The sequence below is a fragment of the Bombus vancouverensis genome, chromosome 1, assembly GCF_051014615.1.
Source record: "Bombus vancouverensis nearcticus chromosome 1, iyBomVanc1_principal, whole genome shotgun sequence".
Taxonomy (NCBI): Eukaryota; Metazoa; Arthropoda; class Insecta; order Hymenoptera; family Apidae; genus Bombus; species Bombus vancouverensis.
Window position 1 is genome coordinate 9,763,442 of NC_134911.1, and position 18,068 is coordinate 9,781,509.

The 18,068-nt window shown below is 36.5% G+C and overlaps 3 protein-coding genes across 9 annotated transcripts; 1 reads left to right on the forward strand and 2 right to left on the reverse strand.

The window, feature by feature from the left end:
- Positions 1-32: 32 nt before the first annotated feature.
- NUCB1 (Nucleobindin 1) lies at positions 33-6,192 on the reverse strand. The gene is made up of 11 exons (XM_033327204.2): positions 6,069-6,192; positions 4,255-4,381; positions 4,080-4,184; positions 3,767-3,988; positions 3,600-3,696; positions 3,448-3,524; positions 3,265-3,367; positions 2,995-3,175; positions 2,768-2,924; positions 1,045-1,086; positions 33-818 (listed from the first exon to the last, which is right to left on the reverse strand). Exons 1-11 carry the CDS (start codon positions 6,146-6,148, stop codon positions 252-254), a joined length of 1,758 nt encoding a protein of 585 aa, XP_033183095.2. The 5' UTR covers positions 6,149-6,192; the 3' UTR covers positions 33-251.
- A 2,507-nt stretch (positions 6,193-8,699) lies between these two features.
- LOC117153300 (twisted gastrulation protein homolog 1-A) lies at positions 8,700-15,475 on the forward strand. Of its 4 annotated transcripts, none has more exons than XM_076617799.1 (4): positions 8,700-8,776; positions 12,494-12,722; positions 12,830-13,036; positions 13,127-15,475. In XM_076617799.1, exons 2-4 carry the CDS (start codon positions 12,500-12,502, stop codon positions 13,432-13,434), a joined length of 738 nt encoding a protein of 245 aa, XP_076473914.1. In that variant the 5' UTR covers positions 8,700-8,776; positions 12,494-12,499; the 3' UTR covers positions 13,435-15,475. The 4 variants fall into 4 exon arrangements, with proteins under 4 accessions (XP_076473914.1, XP_033183102.1, XP_033183103.1 ...); XM_033327211.2 differs by lacking the exon at positions 8,700-8,776 and adding an exon at positions 8,869-9,451; XM_033327212.2 differs by lacking the exon at positions 8,700-8,776 and adding an exon at positions 9,512-10,715.
- Positions 14,776-17,447, reverse strand: LOC117153297 (uncharacterized). 4 transcript variants are annotated; one of them, XM_033327206.2, is made up of 10 exons: positions 17,257-17,444; positions 16,847-16,995; positions 16,560-16,781; positions 16,403-16,478; positions 16,155-16,333; positions 15,818-16,073; positions 15,511-15,741; positions 15,356-15,436; positions 15,193-15,290; positions 14,776-15,067 (listed from the first exon to the last, which is right to left on the reverse strand). In XM_033327206.2, the coding sequence occupies exons 2-10, from the start codon at positions 16,946-16,948 to the stop codon at positions 14,963-14,965; spliced, it is 1,350 nt and encodes a 449-aa protein (XP_033183097.1). In that variant the 5' UTR covers positions 16,949-16,995; positions 17,257-17,444; the 3' UTR covers positions 14,776-14,962. The 4 variants fall into 4 exon arrangements, with proteins under 4 accessions (XP_033183097.1, XP_033183096.1, XP_076473888.1 ...); XM_033327205.2 differs by having other exon boundaries at positions 16,847-16,957; positions 17,257-17,443; XM_076617773.1 differs by lacking the exon at positions 15,193-15,290 and having other exon boundaries at positions 16,847-16,957; positions 17,257-17,445.
- Positions 17,448-18,068: the final 621 nt, after the last annotated feature.

The following is an 18,068-nucleotide window of genomic DNA, read 5'->3' on the forward strand; positions in this document are numbered from 1 at the left end:
CAGCAAATAAACAATGTTTTTTAATGCGTCTATTTTTCTTGGAAATAATTTATTTACATTTCACGATAAGTTGTCCGACTTCCGTGATGAGCGTAATGTGTGTACGATCATACAAATGTTACAATCAGTGAGTAAAATAACAGCGAAAGATATAAAAAATACTCTAAAATGACAAAATTCAATTCTTTAAAAAATTGAAGGCGTACTCTTGTCAAAGTAAATCTTACAGTCTTGCCGAATTGAGGACGCAATTATACTTTCTCATGAACTGAAATTTTATTTCTATTAAGTTCTTGTTGGGCGGGCGCTTGCGCGGGTTGTGAATCTGCTTGATTTGAACTATGTTTTTGTGGCACGGCGTTCGTCTGAATATTTTGTGGTACTTGATTTACTATGTTTTGCTGTTGTTGAAAATTTGGAACTTGAGGTTGTTGTTGAAAATTTGGAGCTTGAGGTTGTTGTTGAAAATTTGGAGCTTGAGGTTGTTGTTGAAAATTTGGAGCTTGAGGTTGCTGTTGAACTAAAGGCTGATTTTGCTGCCCTTGTTGAACCGGTACCGCTCCAGGGTGTACTTGCTGAACAGGGATTTGATTTTGAGGTACCTGATATTGCTGATTCGATGGTAGCTGCCCTTGAAACTGTTGTTGCTGTTGTTGAGGAATTTGACCATGTTGCTGAGGAACTACAATCTGTGGCTGCTGTTGATACTGTGGATGACTTTGGTCTTGGAATTGTTGATGAAGCATATTTTGATTTGGATCTACTTGGGGAGGAACTAATCCAGGAGCAACTGGTCCTTGCCCATATTGTGATGGAAACTAAAAGATATCAATAAAATTAATTTTACAATATATTTACATTATCTAATTTTAATTTTTACTAATTGGACATGCTAAAATAATATCTTTTTAGGTTTCTTTTTATTATATTAGATTATTAAGCGTCAAAGAAAAGCTTTAAAACCATACTTTATATTTACTTTAAATAAAACATATATATATATGTACTATATATCTTCTTTTTTGATAAACTAAGAATACTTACCGGCTCGGACTGTGCCGGTATACTACCTGGGTATGGTGGTCGCTAATAACAGCAACAAAAAGTGCACAAGCTAATTATTATCAATTACAAAACACTACAAACAATATGCTTTTTAAAAAACAGACAGATTAAATGAATGAATAAAACCTAATCACTGGTAACGTAATACACTACGGTATATGTATATATGTACTCCTTCCTATCTGTAAATTTAGTTAAAATAATAAGCGGAAATACTATTATACGCATTATACAAATGTTTGTCTACAAATAAAAGCGGATTAATTGCTTACATAATGCTTTCTTTACAATAAACAATTTGTCACATCAACGTATCAACGTATAAACTGCTGCGGCTTCTAAGTTCATTACTCTGATCAAGCAAAAATATATATAATTAACCTTTCTTCTTTGCTTACATTAGATACATTTTTGCAAATACTATGTTATGTAGAAGAGCATTAAAAAATTATATATAGGGTGTTTAGTGAAATGGTATGTACGGTTTTTGAAGCATTTCCGATAATGTAATAAAAAAATGTTTCGAACACAAATTGATTTGTTTTTAATCAGCTACAAATTGCAATACTTAAAATCGCCAAAAAATGCTTCTTTCTATAAAAAAATTTTTAATATAAAAAATAAACAATAAATAATAAATAAATATAAAAAAGATGTGTGGAGAGCACAAACGTGATTGTAAACATCTGATCTAGCGCCTTATTAAACCAAATTTCACATGTTAATGTTCTTATGAATTAATGAATTTAAAATTTCTGACTCAAGGTCATCTAAAGGTCACAATATTATAGATCGTTGTACTCGTCTTGATACTATGCCATTTAAGAAAATCAAGCTGGTCTTAATTTTTTTACAGAAAGAAGCATTTTTTAACGGCTTTAAGTATTGCAATTTGTAACCGATTTGAAACAAATCAATGTTTGTTACAACATTCTTTTTGTTAACGGTAATGCTTAAAAAATCGTGCACACCATTTTGCCGAACACCCTATATATGTATAAAAATGTAGAAGCGATAACGAAATAACTTTGATGCCACTTCAAAATTCCCAAGTGACAAATTCAAATAGCACGATTGCGACTGCTCCCACAACCTCCAATTGACTTTTGACTTTTGTCAACGACATTACTTCAATGGACCGTGCTTTAATCATGCTTCAATGACACCTCCTAACCTTCAATAGCACAACTTTGACATCCGCATATGACTAAGTAACATTATATACCAAAGACAATAGCCTTGGCATCCCATAATTTTTAAGGCTTTCGACACCACCAATGCAACCATATTACTCTAAGTGCCGAAATTAAGTAAGAATCGATCCAGTTCACTACCCAGTGATTTTTCTTTTGCCGCAACTTACATACATGTACATAATGTATACATATACAATATGTAAGATGCTCTTGCATCACATTAGGTGAAGTACATATATATATAATTCTTATTTTAAAGAAAAATATATACAAATTTTAACGGTGTTCGTTTAAAGCAGAAATTTTCCATATAAACTAATATCTTTTGAAATTATTTTTAACTTTCTAAGGTCATTAATTCATTCATAGTATTAATGGAAGATATACGTTAGAAAGAAACAAGTTAATCAAAAAGGATAAATAAGCATTGACAACGCAAGATGCATAATCATTGCAAAAAACGTAATAGCTGATCATAACAATGATTTTTACTATATTATACTTACCATTCCTTGGGCAATCATTTTCTGTATTTCCTCTTGCTTGTATCTTTCAAAAGCTTCAAATTCTTCCTGAGTGTAAATTTGTTGTTCATCTAATCCCTGCCACCCTTCATCTTGTTGAAAATTTGGTTTCTTTGTTTGTTCCAAAAATTCTTCATAACTACAACAATAACATGAAGTAACTGATGTTATTCAAAACATATAAAATAAATGTATATATATATACAAACCTAATAAGACCGTCTTTGTTAAGATCGGCCTCATTGAATACATGTTCCCTCATTCTCTCCATCTCCTCAGCTCGCTTTAATAAATCCTCCTCAGGTGCTCCTTGAGCATAAAGTTTATCCAATTCTTTCAAAAATAAAGCTTTAACTTCATCTTGATCCCATACTCCATTACCATCAATATCTAGGGTATTAATTTTTATAAATTACACATAATTTATAAGACTATAAAATAAAAATATAAAATAAAAATATAAAATAAAAATATAATACCATGAAAGAAAAAAAATGTTCTGGGATTAAAGTCTTCGCTTTCCATATGATCTTGTTTTTCCCATACTTCCTCTAGTTGTTGTTTACTTCCTGGATGATGTACCTGTAAAGTGCAAAATGGAAGAGACAATGGAAATACGTGTATATCAGTAGAATACTAAATCACTTATATTTACAACTTACAGGTTCGTGTTTTTTCTGCTTTTCCTTCATTGCTTGCAGATCTTGTTCATACTTCTTTTTTTCTGCGTCGTTCATATCTATAATAAAACAGAATACATAAGAATATATTATTATCATAAATAATCAATACACATTTAATTTATAATAATTACGTTTTATCTTTTCTTGTTCTTCGTATTTCTTCTCCATTTCATGTTGTTTAAATTCCTCACGTCTCCTCCTATCAGCTTTTGCTAAATCTTCAGTAGTCTGTATAAAAGAACAATTAACATATTTATGTCTGATAAACTTGTCTTGTACAATACTAATGCTGCATTACCTTAGCAATTAATTTCTTTAGATCCTGGATCTCAAATGTACGTGTATTAGTATGATCTAAATGTTCAGGTATTTTTAAATGTTCAATATCTAAACCATTCTTTAACTCATTTTCTTTTGTCGCAAGATGTCTTAATCTTTCTAGTTCGTCTCTCTTTATTTCATCTAATCTTGATCTAATATTATGGTTCACAAATTGTAGTTGATCGGCTATCTTTCCTGTCTAATGAAACAATAAGTTACAAATACATATAGCAACATGAATTGTATTCTTTAAATTCAATTGTAATATAATATTATTTCTTTCAAATTACACGTATATCTGCTTCATCTGCTTTCTCCAACTTCTTTTGAAAATCAGGATCACTTTCTAACACCTGAACTACTTCCATTAGGTATCTGCGATATTCCATGTCTACCTATGTAAAAGACTTTTGCTATGAATATTGTTTATAAAATAAAAAATTATCTTTATTGTAAGAAACTTACCATTGGTTCTATGTCTTCAACTTCATTTTTATTATCATAATCTTTGCTTTTTTGATTAACGGGTGGTGCAACTGACCAGTGAACTGTCACAGTTATTAGAAGAAATAACAGGAAGTACTTCATCTTTCTACCAAAAAGAATTGTAGACCATAAGTAATAATTATGAAAATATGGTAAAAACTATTAACCGATTGATTATTTACTGACAAAATAAGAATGAAAATAATACACGAATTAGTTGAAAATAATGTTATAGTATAGTCAATTAAACAATATGTTATCGATTTACCACGTTTCGTTGAAAAACTATGAACCACTAATGTAGCATACGCGCAACAGATGTTTCAATGAGAAAGCTGTCGTAATAGGTATTTACGCGGAAAATATACTGATTAAGTCGAGTCACATACTTGCATCACTAACAGTTGGGATAGCTGATTCAACGAATTAAAAACCAATATGTTTACTCGAAATAACACTATATTCTCTTTATTTCTAATATTATAATTGCACACGCGAAAATTGCAACGTCAAAATACTCTTCACAAAAAAAAGCTATAAAAATGAATATTTCAGAAATATAAAAGTGAGAATATTCAGAAACTTGAAATCACACTAATTAAATGAGACCACATACAAAAAAAGTGCATATACAGAGAATTCTTCTCAATATTGCTGTTTACTGTTACTTTGATCGCCTTGGTGAAAGTATAAATGTGTAAATTTTCACCTGACACACAACGAAAGATTTTCTATTCTCACTTAAATCTTAACCAATAAATAACCGTGGATCCTCGTGTACAAGTAATCATAATTATGTGTAATTAACTATCAGTGTTGAGATAAAAGTGAGAATATATTGAACATTATATACTTCACACATATATAAAAGTGAAATATATACCGATTATTTGAAAATCCAATAATAATCTCGGCAAATAACAAAAATTACCGTCGTACGTAGTTGCAACGACGGGTAAATGGATAAAGATAACGACGTGATCTCGATAGCAGGATTATCACTGATATAAAATGCACTAAAATTCGCTTCTTGTATAAACACAACACGATACTGATAGTTATAACAACAAGCAACACAGTTATAAGATTTAAACATACATTATATACAGTACATAGATGAGGAAAGACAGACGAACGCAATCGAATGTAGTACCGGTCAGTACCGAAAGGTACTGATTTATTCAGGATTATCTTTTTTCCGTCGATGTCTCATACGTTTACAATTATATTACATTGTAGAAGTCTACAGTTCGTGCGATAGATGGCAACACGAATCCATTTCGTTACAAGGGTTTCTTTCTTGCCTTTACCGATAGAAGTTGTATTTAAAAAAATTTACTTTATTACATTATCACGTGTTCCCACAAATATATACACATACGTACATCAAAATTACCAATAAATAGTTTTTTTTCTTTAACTTACTGTTGATTTTCAACTGATGTTAATTCTTAGCAAATTCATTATATATACAAACGCCAACCTAATTTCATCACGCATATATTGTATATCGACAATTTTTCGTTAGATAACAAACGTAATTGTATGGACAATAAAAATCAAAGTACAGAGATTAGAAACAAATGAAAATACATAGATACATAGAACAAAAATAGAAAAAGTTAGTTTAAATATGCAACACAATGACCTTATACTAAATTGACTTCAATTTTCACAAGCCAGATCTATATTAGCTTTTTTACGTCAGGTAGCAAATAAATTTAACATGTTCAAACATTATATACACTATCAATGACAAATTTATCATCAAGTAGATGTTACAGCAGTTTTACCTTGGCAAGTGGGAACAGTCTAAACAGGCGGTGAAAGGATCAAATGCATACATTGCAATAGAATATGTACATATGTACATATATGCACAGCGACGTACAGAATGTATGCTCACGTTTTGGGGGTCACTTGACCCTCTTACCATTCTCGTGACACATGCGACGTTATCGATTCAGTATAGTACCGGTTTGAATTAAAACCACCCTGTGCTAAGTCAATGGCATATGCTTGTACAGATTATGACCACGCCCCGGTATCGATCGAAGTCCGCTTTGTTTAACAAAATTCTATAACAAACAATATAAAGAATAGAAAATTGCAAGTAATTTTTTTCTTGCTACAACGAGAACAGTAATTATATCAACCGAAAGAGCAGATGCTTACTCACTTATAAGGTAAATCTCCGTCCATGAGATATATAAATATTATTTTAGAATAAAGACAAAACTGAGGTATAAGAAGGAAGAGTGCATGAAATTTGATATATGCATGTATACGATCGAGATGAAAAACGTTAGGAATAGCATTTGGGTATCTGTTACGCAGGTAAAATAGATTGGACAAACTTAAAAGTGGCTTTAGAGCAAGCTCGTAGTACCAAGATTCAGAAATTATAATTTATTCGACAACGTTGAGCAAGATATACTTGAGACCGAGAGAAGGCAGAAGATAAAGTTAAAGGTATGTCGAAGAGAGCTAGCGCCACAGAAATACCGTAGCATGTAATCGTGATCTCGCGCTGGGCTTTCAAGAGGAAAATGGCAGCAGGAGAGCTCGTGAACGATTGTGACCACCCCGTCGAACACTCGAGGAACCGTGAACTTTTGAATTCCTCGAACGGTCATTAGGACAAAAGTATACCTGTGTCTACGATCGTCCAGAGACCTGTTACTTTGGAACAATGCCTAGCCGGACAAGTGTTTTCGTATCTGATTGACCCATCTTTCGACGGAACTTCGACAAACGGCTAATTTTTCTTCCAGTTAACGACCTTGGTATACCTGACGTATCCGCCTTTTCCTTATTCGTCTCTCTTTCTCCTTCGCCCTCTTTATCTATTCAATTCTGTCTCTTCTCCGCCCCCTTCCCCTCCCCCCAGAAACGATCCGCAAGATCGTGCAGTTACGCGAACACTCCGTGAACTAATCCTCGATTTCTTACTCAGCTCCTTTTTACGGTTCTTCTTTGCCTCGGCTTGACAGCGTTCATTCATTAGGTGCAACCAATTATTTCCTGCCAATACGGAATTTCAACGTTGGCTTTTGTTCCTTCGAACGTGTCTGCTCTACGTGGGCGTTGATGTCTCTCCCTTGCTAAAGTACACAACTTCAGAGTCACGACAAATATTTTACTTTTTCTCCGACAGACGTCTCTTTATCGTTTCGGATCTCGATACTCCTCCGAAAGTGCGTACAGTTCGTTTTAGCGAGTTGGCCGAACGCGACGAAACACAATTTCACGAGCGTGCTCCTTTGCTAGAGAAGCAGGTTGCAAGGAGCCGTTGTCTTCGGAGTGCGAAAAAATTCTCGCTATATGTTGAGATATGACGGAAGCAGCTAAATGCTTAAACGGTCGAAACGCAGGCTTAAATGCCGTTGATTGCAGTAGGAGGGAAATGAGAGGTTGCACGACGGACTCATATCTCTCGCGGCAACCAGCGTTCCCAAAGACGACCGCGGCTAACGACGCGAGTCCTTCCACGAATCGGCCAACGAACGATCATTCTCCTTTCGATCGAAACGCAAACCAATTGCCAACTCGAAACCTCGCTTCGGCTCGTTCATTCGCGCTCCCTCTAATTCACCGTAGCCTCGTGAACCGAGCTACTTTAGCCGTCGCGGCGTATCATTTTTCACCGAAAAAATTCTCAAGCTGTTTTTTTCGGAAACGAAATAGCATCAGTAGCGAACTAAGAATCGATGGATAGCGTAAACGGAGAGAACGTAAACGAACGTTTCGAGTCTTTAGCGTCGACCGCGTGGCCAAACACCGGTTCGAAAATTTTTAATCACGTCGAGACACGATAAACTAGCAAATACCGAACACCTTGTGTTGTAAACGGACATTTAGCGTATCTCCGACGGATCTGAAATAAAGGATAAGCGATCGAGAGGCTTCCGCTTCCTATGAGAAATCGCTTCCGTTAAGGTGATTCAAAGGAACGAGAGCTACGAGTAGCATTTCCTTCGTGTTCTCCACTCTCAGATGCTTTTTCCTCCAGATACCTGCGATATCTGTGGTACCTGAGTCTAACGATAACTATCGACTAGTGACAAATAACGAATGTGCTCTCCACCTTTCTACTCGAGTATGACATTCGCGTTAAGGGATGATCACATAGCGAAGAGGGGGGGGTAGAAAGGGGGAGAAGAGCGTAGGGGGGGGGAGAAAAGAGCGAAGAGAGAAAAGTAACACGTAGGAGATCAGGAGGAAGAAGAGTAAGAAGAAAGGTAGGAAGGGAGCAGAGAGGGGAGGAGGATAAGAGAGCGACGGACAAGAAGCGAAAGAGGAAGAAAAGAGACGGAGGGAAAGGTAGAGACGCAGTGGAACAGGTAAAACAAAAAGTCGGGAAAAAATTGAAACCAGTCTCGGTCGGTTGGTAGTTTGGAGTCTAGCAGACTGCGGGAGCGGACTCGCTGCTCTCTTCTCCTTTTCCACCACCATCGCTATCAGTAACCACCACCACCAATGTGTTCGGCAACGACTTACGGTAACAACGGCAGCGGCTGCAGCACCACCACCACTACCAACTCGCTTGGCTACCATCGCCAACACCTCCTTTTCCTCCTCCTCCTCCTACACCTCTTTCCCTTTCCGCTTCTCTGTTTCTCTCGGTCCACGTCCTTCCTTAATTCAGTCCAATGAGAGTCGCTCTTCGATTCGTCGCACCCGTCATAGATCCGCTCGTCTTCATTTTCAGGATACTTTTTCTTCTCCACCTTCCTTCGGTTCGGTGGAATCGTCTGGTTCGCCAGTAGTGTGTACCGCGCTGCCTCGAGCTCTTGCGACGCATCGATTCCGAGATCGGAATATTACGAACCGGTCGGTCCGCGCGAATACGCGACCAACCACGGACAAACATCGTGCTCAGAGAAAGTGTCAGCTAGTGCGAGCAAGAGTGGGCCGTGCGAACGGATAAGATCGATAGATCGTGTTGTTCTCTGGAAACACCGAGGATCCGACGCGAAAAGCCAAAACATTGCAAGTTGCTAGTTGCTGAAGAAAATACGCTGTTCTTACGTTAAGAAGGATACGTTTGACGGAGAGAACATGTTTCGTACCAGTCGCAACGCGAACCGGTTGCGCGTGCTTAAAATAGTTACCCGTGCATAGGTTACCGCTCTACCCACCGCTTGCTCGTTGGAATACGTTTCAGCATTGTCAGGTAAAAGCATACTGGCGAATCTCTGTTTCTGTGGATCTTGCAGCGATGAAAAATAGGAAAGAAAAAAGTATCGACGCTCGTGTTGTTTGTCGTAGCCGTGAGGCTTGGCGCCATGGATCTACTCGCGCAGTTACTATGATTCAAATAGCTTCGATCATCCGACGTGTTGCGGTGATATCGAGTCGATCTTGTCGCGGTTTCGCTATTCTATAAAATTAGCGAGACGCTTGCTTCACCGAGTATGCTCGATTCTATATACATATTTCGTTGCCACGCGATATCGGATTCTTGCGAAACGTTTATCTTGGCCGCGTGCACGCATTTATAGTCGGCCATTTCACGATCGATCGAGTCCCCCTTTTCTATTGCTTCTTAGAACGAGGAAGAAACGACAGGTTAAAAGCATCGATACGAACAGAGCAGCCTTTGGTCCGATGAGATCTTGCATACGTTGCGCGTTCTTCAAGATTCTTAAAAAAGAAAAAAAAAATCAGCCGAGAAATTCCTGCTAAAAGACGAAACACGTGAAAACCGTTTAAACGCGAAGCAACTGTACCGATAAAGACGAAGATGTTCGTGAATTTTTCAACGAAACTATTATCAACGTACGGTATTTAGAAAACACAGAAAATTACGCTTCTTTCTAGAAATACTCGCGCGGTTTGAATCGATTGTTGATCCATCCGTATGCTATTCGTCGCCTCTTATTGGATATGCGTTTTCGCGGCAGCGACAACGCCAGACAAGTCAAAGAACTGCGAAAGAAAGAGAGGAACGGTGCAAGCAGAGCGAAAAGAAAGAAGCGAGAAGGAAGCAGAAAGGAAAGAGAAAGAAGAAGCTCGTGCTACGCCATTCGCGATCATTTCGATACAACTGCTACCGAAATAAAGAACGATACGAAGAAATAGAAATTTGAATGGCGATGCGAACGCTACGATACCTTCCACGAAGGCGATTGCTGTTTGTTATTGAAGTTATTCCATTGCCTCGGGCCAGAACAAGGCGAGGCTGTAAGCACGTCTGTCCCTGAATGACGAACGTTTACATTTCAATACAGTTGGAATTTTTCTAAAATTGTTCAGTCTCTAGTCGCGATGCGCGCGGTGCCTCCATCGTGATTCCTTCGTTGCATAGGACATCCACGGCATTTCAATTAGCCACTTCGACGAATAAAATTTGCAGCCGTTTCTCCACGGTTTATCGGTGTATTTACAATCGAGCAGAAGCAACGAGCAGGACGAGGATTTTTTTCTTCCAATATAATGTACGCGGAATATTTCCGAAGGCTACTGTAACGTATTTCACGTTGCTCTGTTGACGAGTGCCGCGGACACTCGATCTTTCGTTAAAACGATTTAATCAAACTTCTTAATCGTATTGTTCACCGTGGCAATAAAATGCTTCGTAAGTCGAAATTAGTCACGCTTTTCCGTTAGTTCGATATTCCATTACGATGTACTTTCCCGAATTCCAAGAACGCCAGGTATTTGCGCATTAAGTATCGTATATGTGTACAGTTGTGCAAAGCAATCAACATCCAAAGTGAATATTTACGCAAAGGCAACTCGTAATGGACACGCTGAGGAAAGGAATTTCTCGAAAGATCTATCTATATATATTTGTTATGAGCCTGTAGAATCAGCGAGCCATTCCATTCGGTGTTCCGACTCGGAAGAAAGCTTAGGTTTTAACGAAGTGGCATTTGTCAAAAGTAGTGCGACGTTACTCGAATCGTCAAGCAACGATCAAATAACCGAAAGGAGTCGTCATAAAACCGCTCCTTTCGATATTCATTTACAACTGCTACCTTTCGAACATTAAAGTGGGGGGTCCTATATGAAAAAGAATGCTTTAATATCCATCCTGTTACTCGGTTAAAGTTCGTTTCACCAAGACGATCACCGTCGAAGGATCGCGTACGGATATACAGTGAAATTGAGGAATTCGTGAGGAAATCTATCGTGTATTATCGAACGTGTCTTTCGAATACGTTTGTCGACACGACAAGGAAATTCGTAGCTTGCGAAGAATTTCTTGCACGTAAATAATGATATTAGCGAAGTGTTGAAACTGGAAACTCGTAAACAGCGACAGTAGCCAGGTAATTCTCGAATTAAACGCAATTTTTCTCGGATCCATGCATGTAATAGGTCGTTGGAATGAAATTCCTTTCCGATAATAATTCACTTGAAACATCGTAGGACGTGATTATGCAGAATATAAATAGCTACTTAATTGGGGTCTTTGAAAGCTATAATTATTACGCGTGCAATCATTTTGCATCGAATTATCGGGCATTGCGTCTTTGCAATCATTCCTTCGCTCCTTCTATCTCGCAGAATCACGTACTCGATACGCTAGCTTTTTGGTCTTGCTACGTATTTCGTATACCGTACTTTTCGTTAACGTGTAATTAATTACCATACGCGCTTGGTTAATATCATTATTTGCATATTTAAGAATGAAAGTTATCGATTGATAAATCTTCACGAATGAGAGAAAATCAGTTTTAAATATACAAATAAACTTGAATATAGGGTAGCATCGATCAATGGATTCCCATGGATGATTTTAGTCGTTTACTGGAAGGAAGGATAGGTGTTTCAGAAACACTGAAGATTAAAAGTTCGTTGTTTCGGCACACGACCCCCTCTTAATGACATCCTGACTCACGTTCATGAATATTCTTAATAACCTTAATCGAGCTTCATGGTCGTAATCAACATACGCGATTCACGGTCCACCGTAGACTTGATCGTAGATGCGTGTGTTCTTGCTCCTTCGCGATGTTACATCATTAGAAGGAAGTGGCGCCAATTTATCGCTTTTTTAATTGATCTCGATAACCTTCTTACAGTACATGTAAACTTGATACCGCTGTTCCTATCGCTATGTACATTAGAAGTTTGACCTCGGAACGTGTTTTATTTCGTTCGATCGACGCAAAGATCCGCCAAGCGCAAAGGAAAAGTTTCGCCTACCGTTGAAACCAGTTGAGCCAGTGTGATATTAATGTCCGCCGATGTACTGTTTTTTTTTTAGAACACGATGATGAGTTGGAGCAGAACGCTAGTCGTCGCTATCATTGAAATTTCATTTCTGTCGGCAATCATCAAACACTGCGAAGGATGCAACGAAGCGATTTGCGCCAGTGTTGTCAGTAAGTGTATGCTTACGCAGAGCTGCAAATGCGATCTCGTTACATGTACCTGCTGCAAGGAGTGTTTCTCTTGTCTTAGTTACCTTTACGACGAGTGCTGTTCATGCGTAGGTAAGCCGTCGCTTCTATTTCCTACGGTTCTCTATGTTCGCGAACGAACGTTACGAATCACAAGTATATCTGCTGCGTTTCTTAATCGTATATCTCGTTGTCTGTAGATCTATGTCCAAAACCAAACATAACGGACAATCCATTAAGCAAGAAGTCTCACGTGGAGGACTTTAGCGAACCGATGCCAGGCTTGTTCCAAGCGTTAACTGCAGAACCGGATCCACACGAACGTTGGCTCACATTCACATTTCCGGTGGATTTCGACATGTCTTTATTTACACCAAAACACGACAAAGAAATGAAATACCATATGCGTATGTATTTATACTTCCCTTCTTTGTTGTTGTTGTAAAGATACGTTTACATGAAATCCGTTCAGACGAAGAAATTTGTGGTCCTTTCAGATACCGCTGACGAACAGATACATCCATTGAAACCAAACGTAATGACAGTGAATTGCACCGTTGCATTTATGGCTCAATGTAACTCCTGGAACAAATGTCGGGCGTCTTGCCAAAGCATGGGTGCTACAAGTTACAGATGGTTTCACGATGGTTGTTGCGAATGTATAGGAGACACCTGTATTAATTATGGAATAAACGAATCCAGATGCATACATTGTCCTTTGGACAAAGAAGAGGACGACTTAAAAGATCAGTACGACGATTACGGCCAAGACGAAGATGATTTGGTGGAAGATGAGATCGATTAATATTATCGGTACTTTCTTCAGCCTGTTTCTTTCAGTGGACTGTATGTATTAAAATGTATAAAAATTAAAAATGTCATGGGTGAGTGCAATCTCAGTGACGATGATACTTTCAAGAATTGAATTACAAACAGTGACGTCGTTTGTACTTGTTTGTGATACTCATCGTTTCGACATTATGTGAAAACTAACTTTACGACTGACGACTATCTCGTCCTTTTAGAACGATTTTCTACAAAATATGCGATAAGTGATGGACATCGTTCCCTTTAAAAGGGATCCGTTCGTTAGCAAATATAATTTAAATCATTATGTTCTGTAAGGCTGAAAGCTATCGATTGTCGATACATCTAATGGTATCGCGTTTGGATTTAATTAAGCAAACGCAAGAAAACAGCAAACAAATTTAATGATGTTTCGAACTGATTGGCTTATGGTGTGACTTCAACGGCATAGCATGTAGTCTCATTCCTCATTCTTAAATGTTAAATATGCATGTAAGTAACTCTGTGGTGTCAAATGTTTTATTTTTTCTGTGCCATATGAATCAAGTTGTACATGTATCGACTCATTCATAATTAATTGACGCGTATCCGATGCGTCAATTATTCAAATAAAACCTATTGTCTGTGTTCCTCTAATGTTTACTTTTCTATATTTTAAAATGTTTTAACCAATATTATGACGATAAGAAGTTCTATGACTATACGATATTAACAAGATGACAGAAGTTACGTACGTTAGAAGAGCAGAGACGACTAATTTTGACCAATGTTATGACGATAAGAAGTTCTATGACTATAACTATGATATTAACAAGATGATAGAGGTTACGCACGTTAGAGGAGCAGAGACGATCTGTACGATTGATGATATTATGCACACGCGAATAATTAAATTGTAGAAAATATAATTTATACTATATGGTTTAATACTGCATTTGGTTATACCAATGTATGATATTAAGACAGTTTAAGGGATCGAGTAGGAAAAAATGTTCAAGTTTTCAATTTCCAATTCATGTGGTTATATGTAATATAAATAACAACATATTAGCATAATATTGATACTAAAAATTGGAGATTCCATTAAAGTTTTAACATATTGAACTAAGAGCGGAACTCGGAAATGAAATTACATTGGAAAGATACCGATGAGCAATTTTTCCTTGAAAACTATTGATAGACTAGACAGAGAAAACGGAGCCAATATCAAATGATCGTCCATAAATAAACTAGCGCAGACAATCAAAAATCTTACAATCAATTTTTATAAACAATTCTATTTTGAATATATTTCATTCTTTGAACGATTATGTACCGATTTATCGCGCAATATATTGTACAAACACACCCATTCAACTCTAGTTTATATTGAACATCGAATGCCGCGTTTTACGCGTATTTTCAACAATCACATACATTAATTCATATACGCATTATTAACGCGCGTTACTGCATTGCGGTTATAAATACAACAAAAGTTGCAGCACTTGAAAGAAAAACACAAAACATGTTTACATACCACGTATTTATACAGGCGGATGTTCGTCTTGCGTTTCATTGCTTTCTGGCAATTTAATGAAAGGCAAATCACTGCCACTCCACATAGAATATAATTGAGATCTCGCGCATTCCTGAAATTATTAATGTTACTAATGTTATTAAATATTCGATAATCGTTTATGGATCGAAGCTAATATACAGGAACCACAAGTAATAATAATAGCAACAATTGTTTTAAACTGTAATCATGCATTACCCCACCACCCGCGCTCTCGGAACCTGACCGACTATAGGCTGATATGCAAGAATCCGTCGAAGAACTGCTCTTACGTAATGATAGTGTATCTACGGTACCTAATGGGAAAGTCAAACGTTATACGTGATTGACTTTATTCATTGCACTTAACGCGTATACTTACCAAATTCGATTTCTCTATGATCACTGTGCGAATGAATGCTATCTTTGCTATCTCGGTGACTACCACTAGTTCCACTTTGTTCTGCACAGCGTACAATAAATAATTTATTGCAATTAATAATGACGAATAAATTTTAATATACATCAAATCTCTACCCGAATCTCTGTGTTCTCCACTATGTGCACTCTGATCACTTTCGCGATGTCCTGATTGATCAGAATGGTCACTTGAATGGGAACCGCGTGGCCAATACCTTGGGAAACCACTTTTGCGAGATGCTGGCCACATAATAGAATCGTAGTTTGACTCAAAATTGCACGCTGTTAATGTAACACCTGGGATTTGCTGATTTGTGTAAGCAATTAATTTATTTAGTGGCCTAATTCCTATATAAATATTAAAATAATTCGAGATTGTAATAAATCGTTATAACCGACAACGTTTTCTTTCTCTTGTACATACCTGGTTTACAAGATAACAATTGAATTGCCTCCTGCAAGCCATCGTGACTAGCCATAGTAGATGCTTTCCATATTGCATCTGGTGTGGTAGATCTACTTCTGTTTTGATGAGGTATTCTTAATTGCGACATAATATCTTGTCGCGGCCAGCCTGTGTTGTTTCTACAATCCCATGGCATAGACCATCTTCTCATAGTATTTCCTAATACTCCACCCGACATTTCCACGGCTGCGGTTTCGGACCATCTCCTCTGAACCTATTGTATAAATGTTACGATACAAACACTATATAATATTAGGAAAAAAAGAAAGTCACAAAAGAGCTGCGAAGTTTGTACCTGCAGAGGAAATAAGGGATATGGTAAAGGTGATCTACGAAAATTTTGTACAGATTGTTGCATTGACGACGAAGATACTAGTGGTTGTGAACTGTACAGTCTTTCAAAACATTGTTGAAGGGAGGCAATATCACATTCAGTTGTACCATTCTGAGAACAGGAGCATTCTGCCATTCCCCCTAAAAAATAATTTCCTAAATCACATTGAAGTAAATAAAAAATTAAATAAGATTTAATTTAATTCTCACCTAAGCATTCGCAACAAGCAACGCAGAATTGATACTGTAGATTTATGAATGACAATAAATTATCTCTAAGTATGTCCTGAAAATCACGTTGCTTAATATAAAAATCTGTCGTATACAAATTTTTTATGAGATAAGATAACTCAAAATAAATATGTACATGCTTATGCCCTTCATTCTCTCGAGTTTCATGATCCCTTAATGCAGAAATAACGTGATTTTTCACAGTATTGCTGGCTATGCATGTTGCTCTTGTAAGCTCCTCCCAACCGGCAAGACACTGTCCTGTTAACCTGCATTGTGTTAACGTATCATGAGCTGACAAAAGTGTTTGTAATGATTGAGCCAATTTTGTACCCGCTGTGCACAGGCCATTAAGCGTCTGTATTAAAGAAAGTAATTTGTTTTTGCGTACTTTAACATGAAACTCATAAAAAGTACACTAACCTGTAAGTACACTAGCCAATTACCAAGACACTCATTTACCTCCAATTGAAATTTAGATACCTGAATGTTACTGCGCTTTGGTTTTATTCCACCTTCTGCCATACTTACATCCTATTAAGTTTTATACTTGTATTAGCAAGTTTAATCACCTATTAATATAATAAAATGTAAAATCTATGATTTTATCTTTGTTGCTAGAGATTATCTTTAAAATCTTACTAAAAACTAATGTTTACATGATGTAAGATATTCGAAATATAGTAATTATTCAACAAGAATGAGAGATAGAATAATAATAAACACAGTAATGGTAATGTTTTGAAATGATAATTTTATTGTAATAGAAAGGACTGTAAGAATTAAAACGATAACGATTTTACAACAAAAAGTTTCTCAAATCGATCACTTACATGCTTTTCCCGTTAGACGGTGTATTATCAATACTAGATTAGTAGAAGACATACAAATCACAAATTTGACGGTGGTATTGAAGCACAGTTACCGGCACCATTGTGAGCTGCCTCGTGCATACCTCATCATTTGGATTCAGTGATACAAAAACCGAAATACGGTTACACTCATCTGTAGTTGTATTTTTCAACAAAACATTTAATACGAAATAACTTGACTAGATGCCGCCAGTTGTACTCGTTCCGTACGAAGGATCGAACAACCTCCTAAACCTAGGGAACGTAGTGAATTTAGTGACGCGCAACCTACAAAATTTTCTAATGAAAAGTTTAAACCATTTTTGTAATGTTATTTCATTCTTATTATCACCTATTTCCATTTGTATACCTACAATATATTTTTTATAAGAAATGTTATATTTATGTACCATTGAAATAATGAAACATACTGCGAGTAATAATGTCGAATTTTTATATTATATGCTATAGTAAAACATTTCTATAAAAATAATGACAATGATTATGAGAAAAATATAAAAGTTTTTATTAATATTGACATGATAGCGATATGAGATAATTCTGGTATAGTTAGTTAAGATGTTAACTGGAAATGTTTTTGGACACCACTATCGTAAATCAAACTTGGTTCAAGGCAGTTCGGACAGGTAGTATCATGTTTTTAGCACACACTTTCTATACTTATTAATTTTTTATTCTGTTTTTATTAATATACTAATTTTCGTTATATGTAACAGAAAACTCTTATTTTGTTTTTACATTACGAAAATAATTTGAATAAATCATTAAACAAA

Excerpts from the sequence above, each read along its gene's own strand:
- LOC117153297 (XM_033327206.2), bottom strand. The coding sequence starts at position 16,948 with ATGGCAGAAGGTGGAATAAAACCAAAGCGCAGTAACATTCAGGTATCT. Across the intron at positions 16,479-16,559 it reads AGAATGAAGGGCATAAGCAT|GACATACTTAGAGATAATTT; the intron begins GTACATATTTAT and ends CGTGATTTTCAG. Across the intron at positions 15,291-15,355 it reads TCATAGAGAAATCGAATTTG|GTACCGTAGATACACTATCA; the intron begins GTAAGTATACGC and ends CTTTCCCATTAG.
- LOC117153300 (XM_076617799.1), top strand. The coding sequence starts at position 12,500 with ATGATGAGTTGGAGCAGAACGCTAGTCGTCGCTATCATTGAAATTTCA. Across the intron at positions 12,723-12,829 it reads CGAGTGCTGTTCATGCGTAG|ATCTATGTCCAAAACCAAAC; the intron begins GTAAGCCGTCGC and ends CGTTGTCTGTAG. Across the intron at positions 13,037-13,126 it reads AGAAATGAAATACCATATGC|ATACCGCTGACGAACAGATA; the intron begins GTATGTATTTAT and ends TGGTCCTTTCAG.
- NUCB1 (XM_033327204.2), bottom strand. The coding sequence starts at position 6,148 with ATGTACATATGTACATATTCTATTGCAATGTATGCATTTGATCCTTTC. Across the intron at positions 4,382-6,068 it reads GACTGTTCCCACTTGCCAAG|AAAGATGAAGTACTTCCTGT; the intron begins GTAAAACTGCTG and ends TCTTTTTGGTAG. Across the intron at positions 1,087-2,767 it reads AAATGATTGCCCAAGGAATG|CGACCACCATACCCAGGTAG; the intron begins GTAAGTATAATA and ends TGCTGTTATTAG.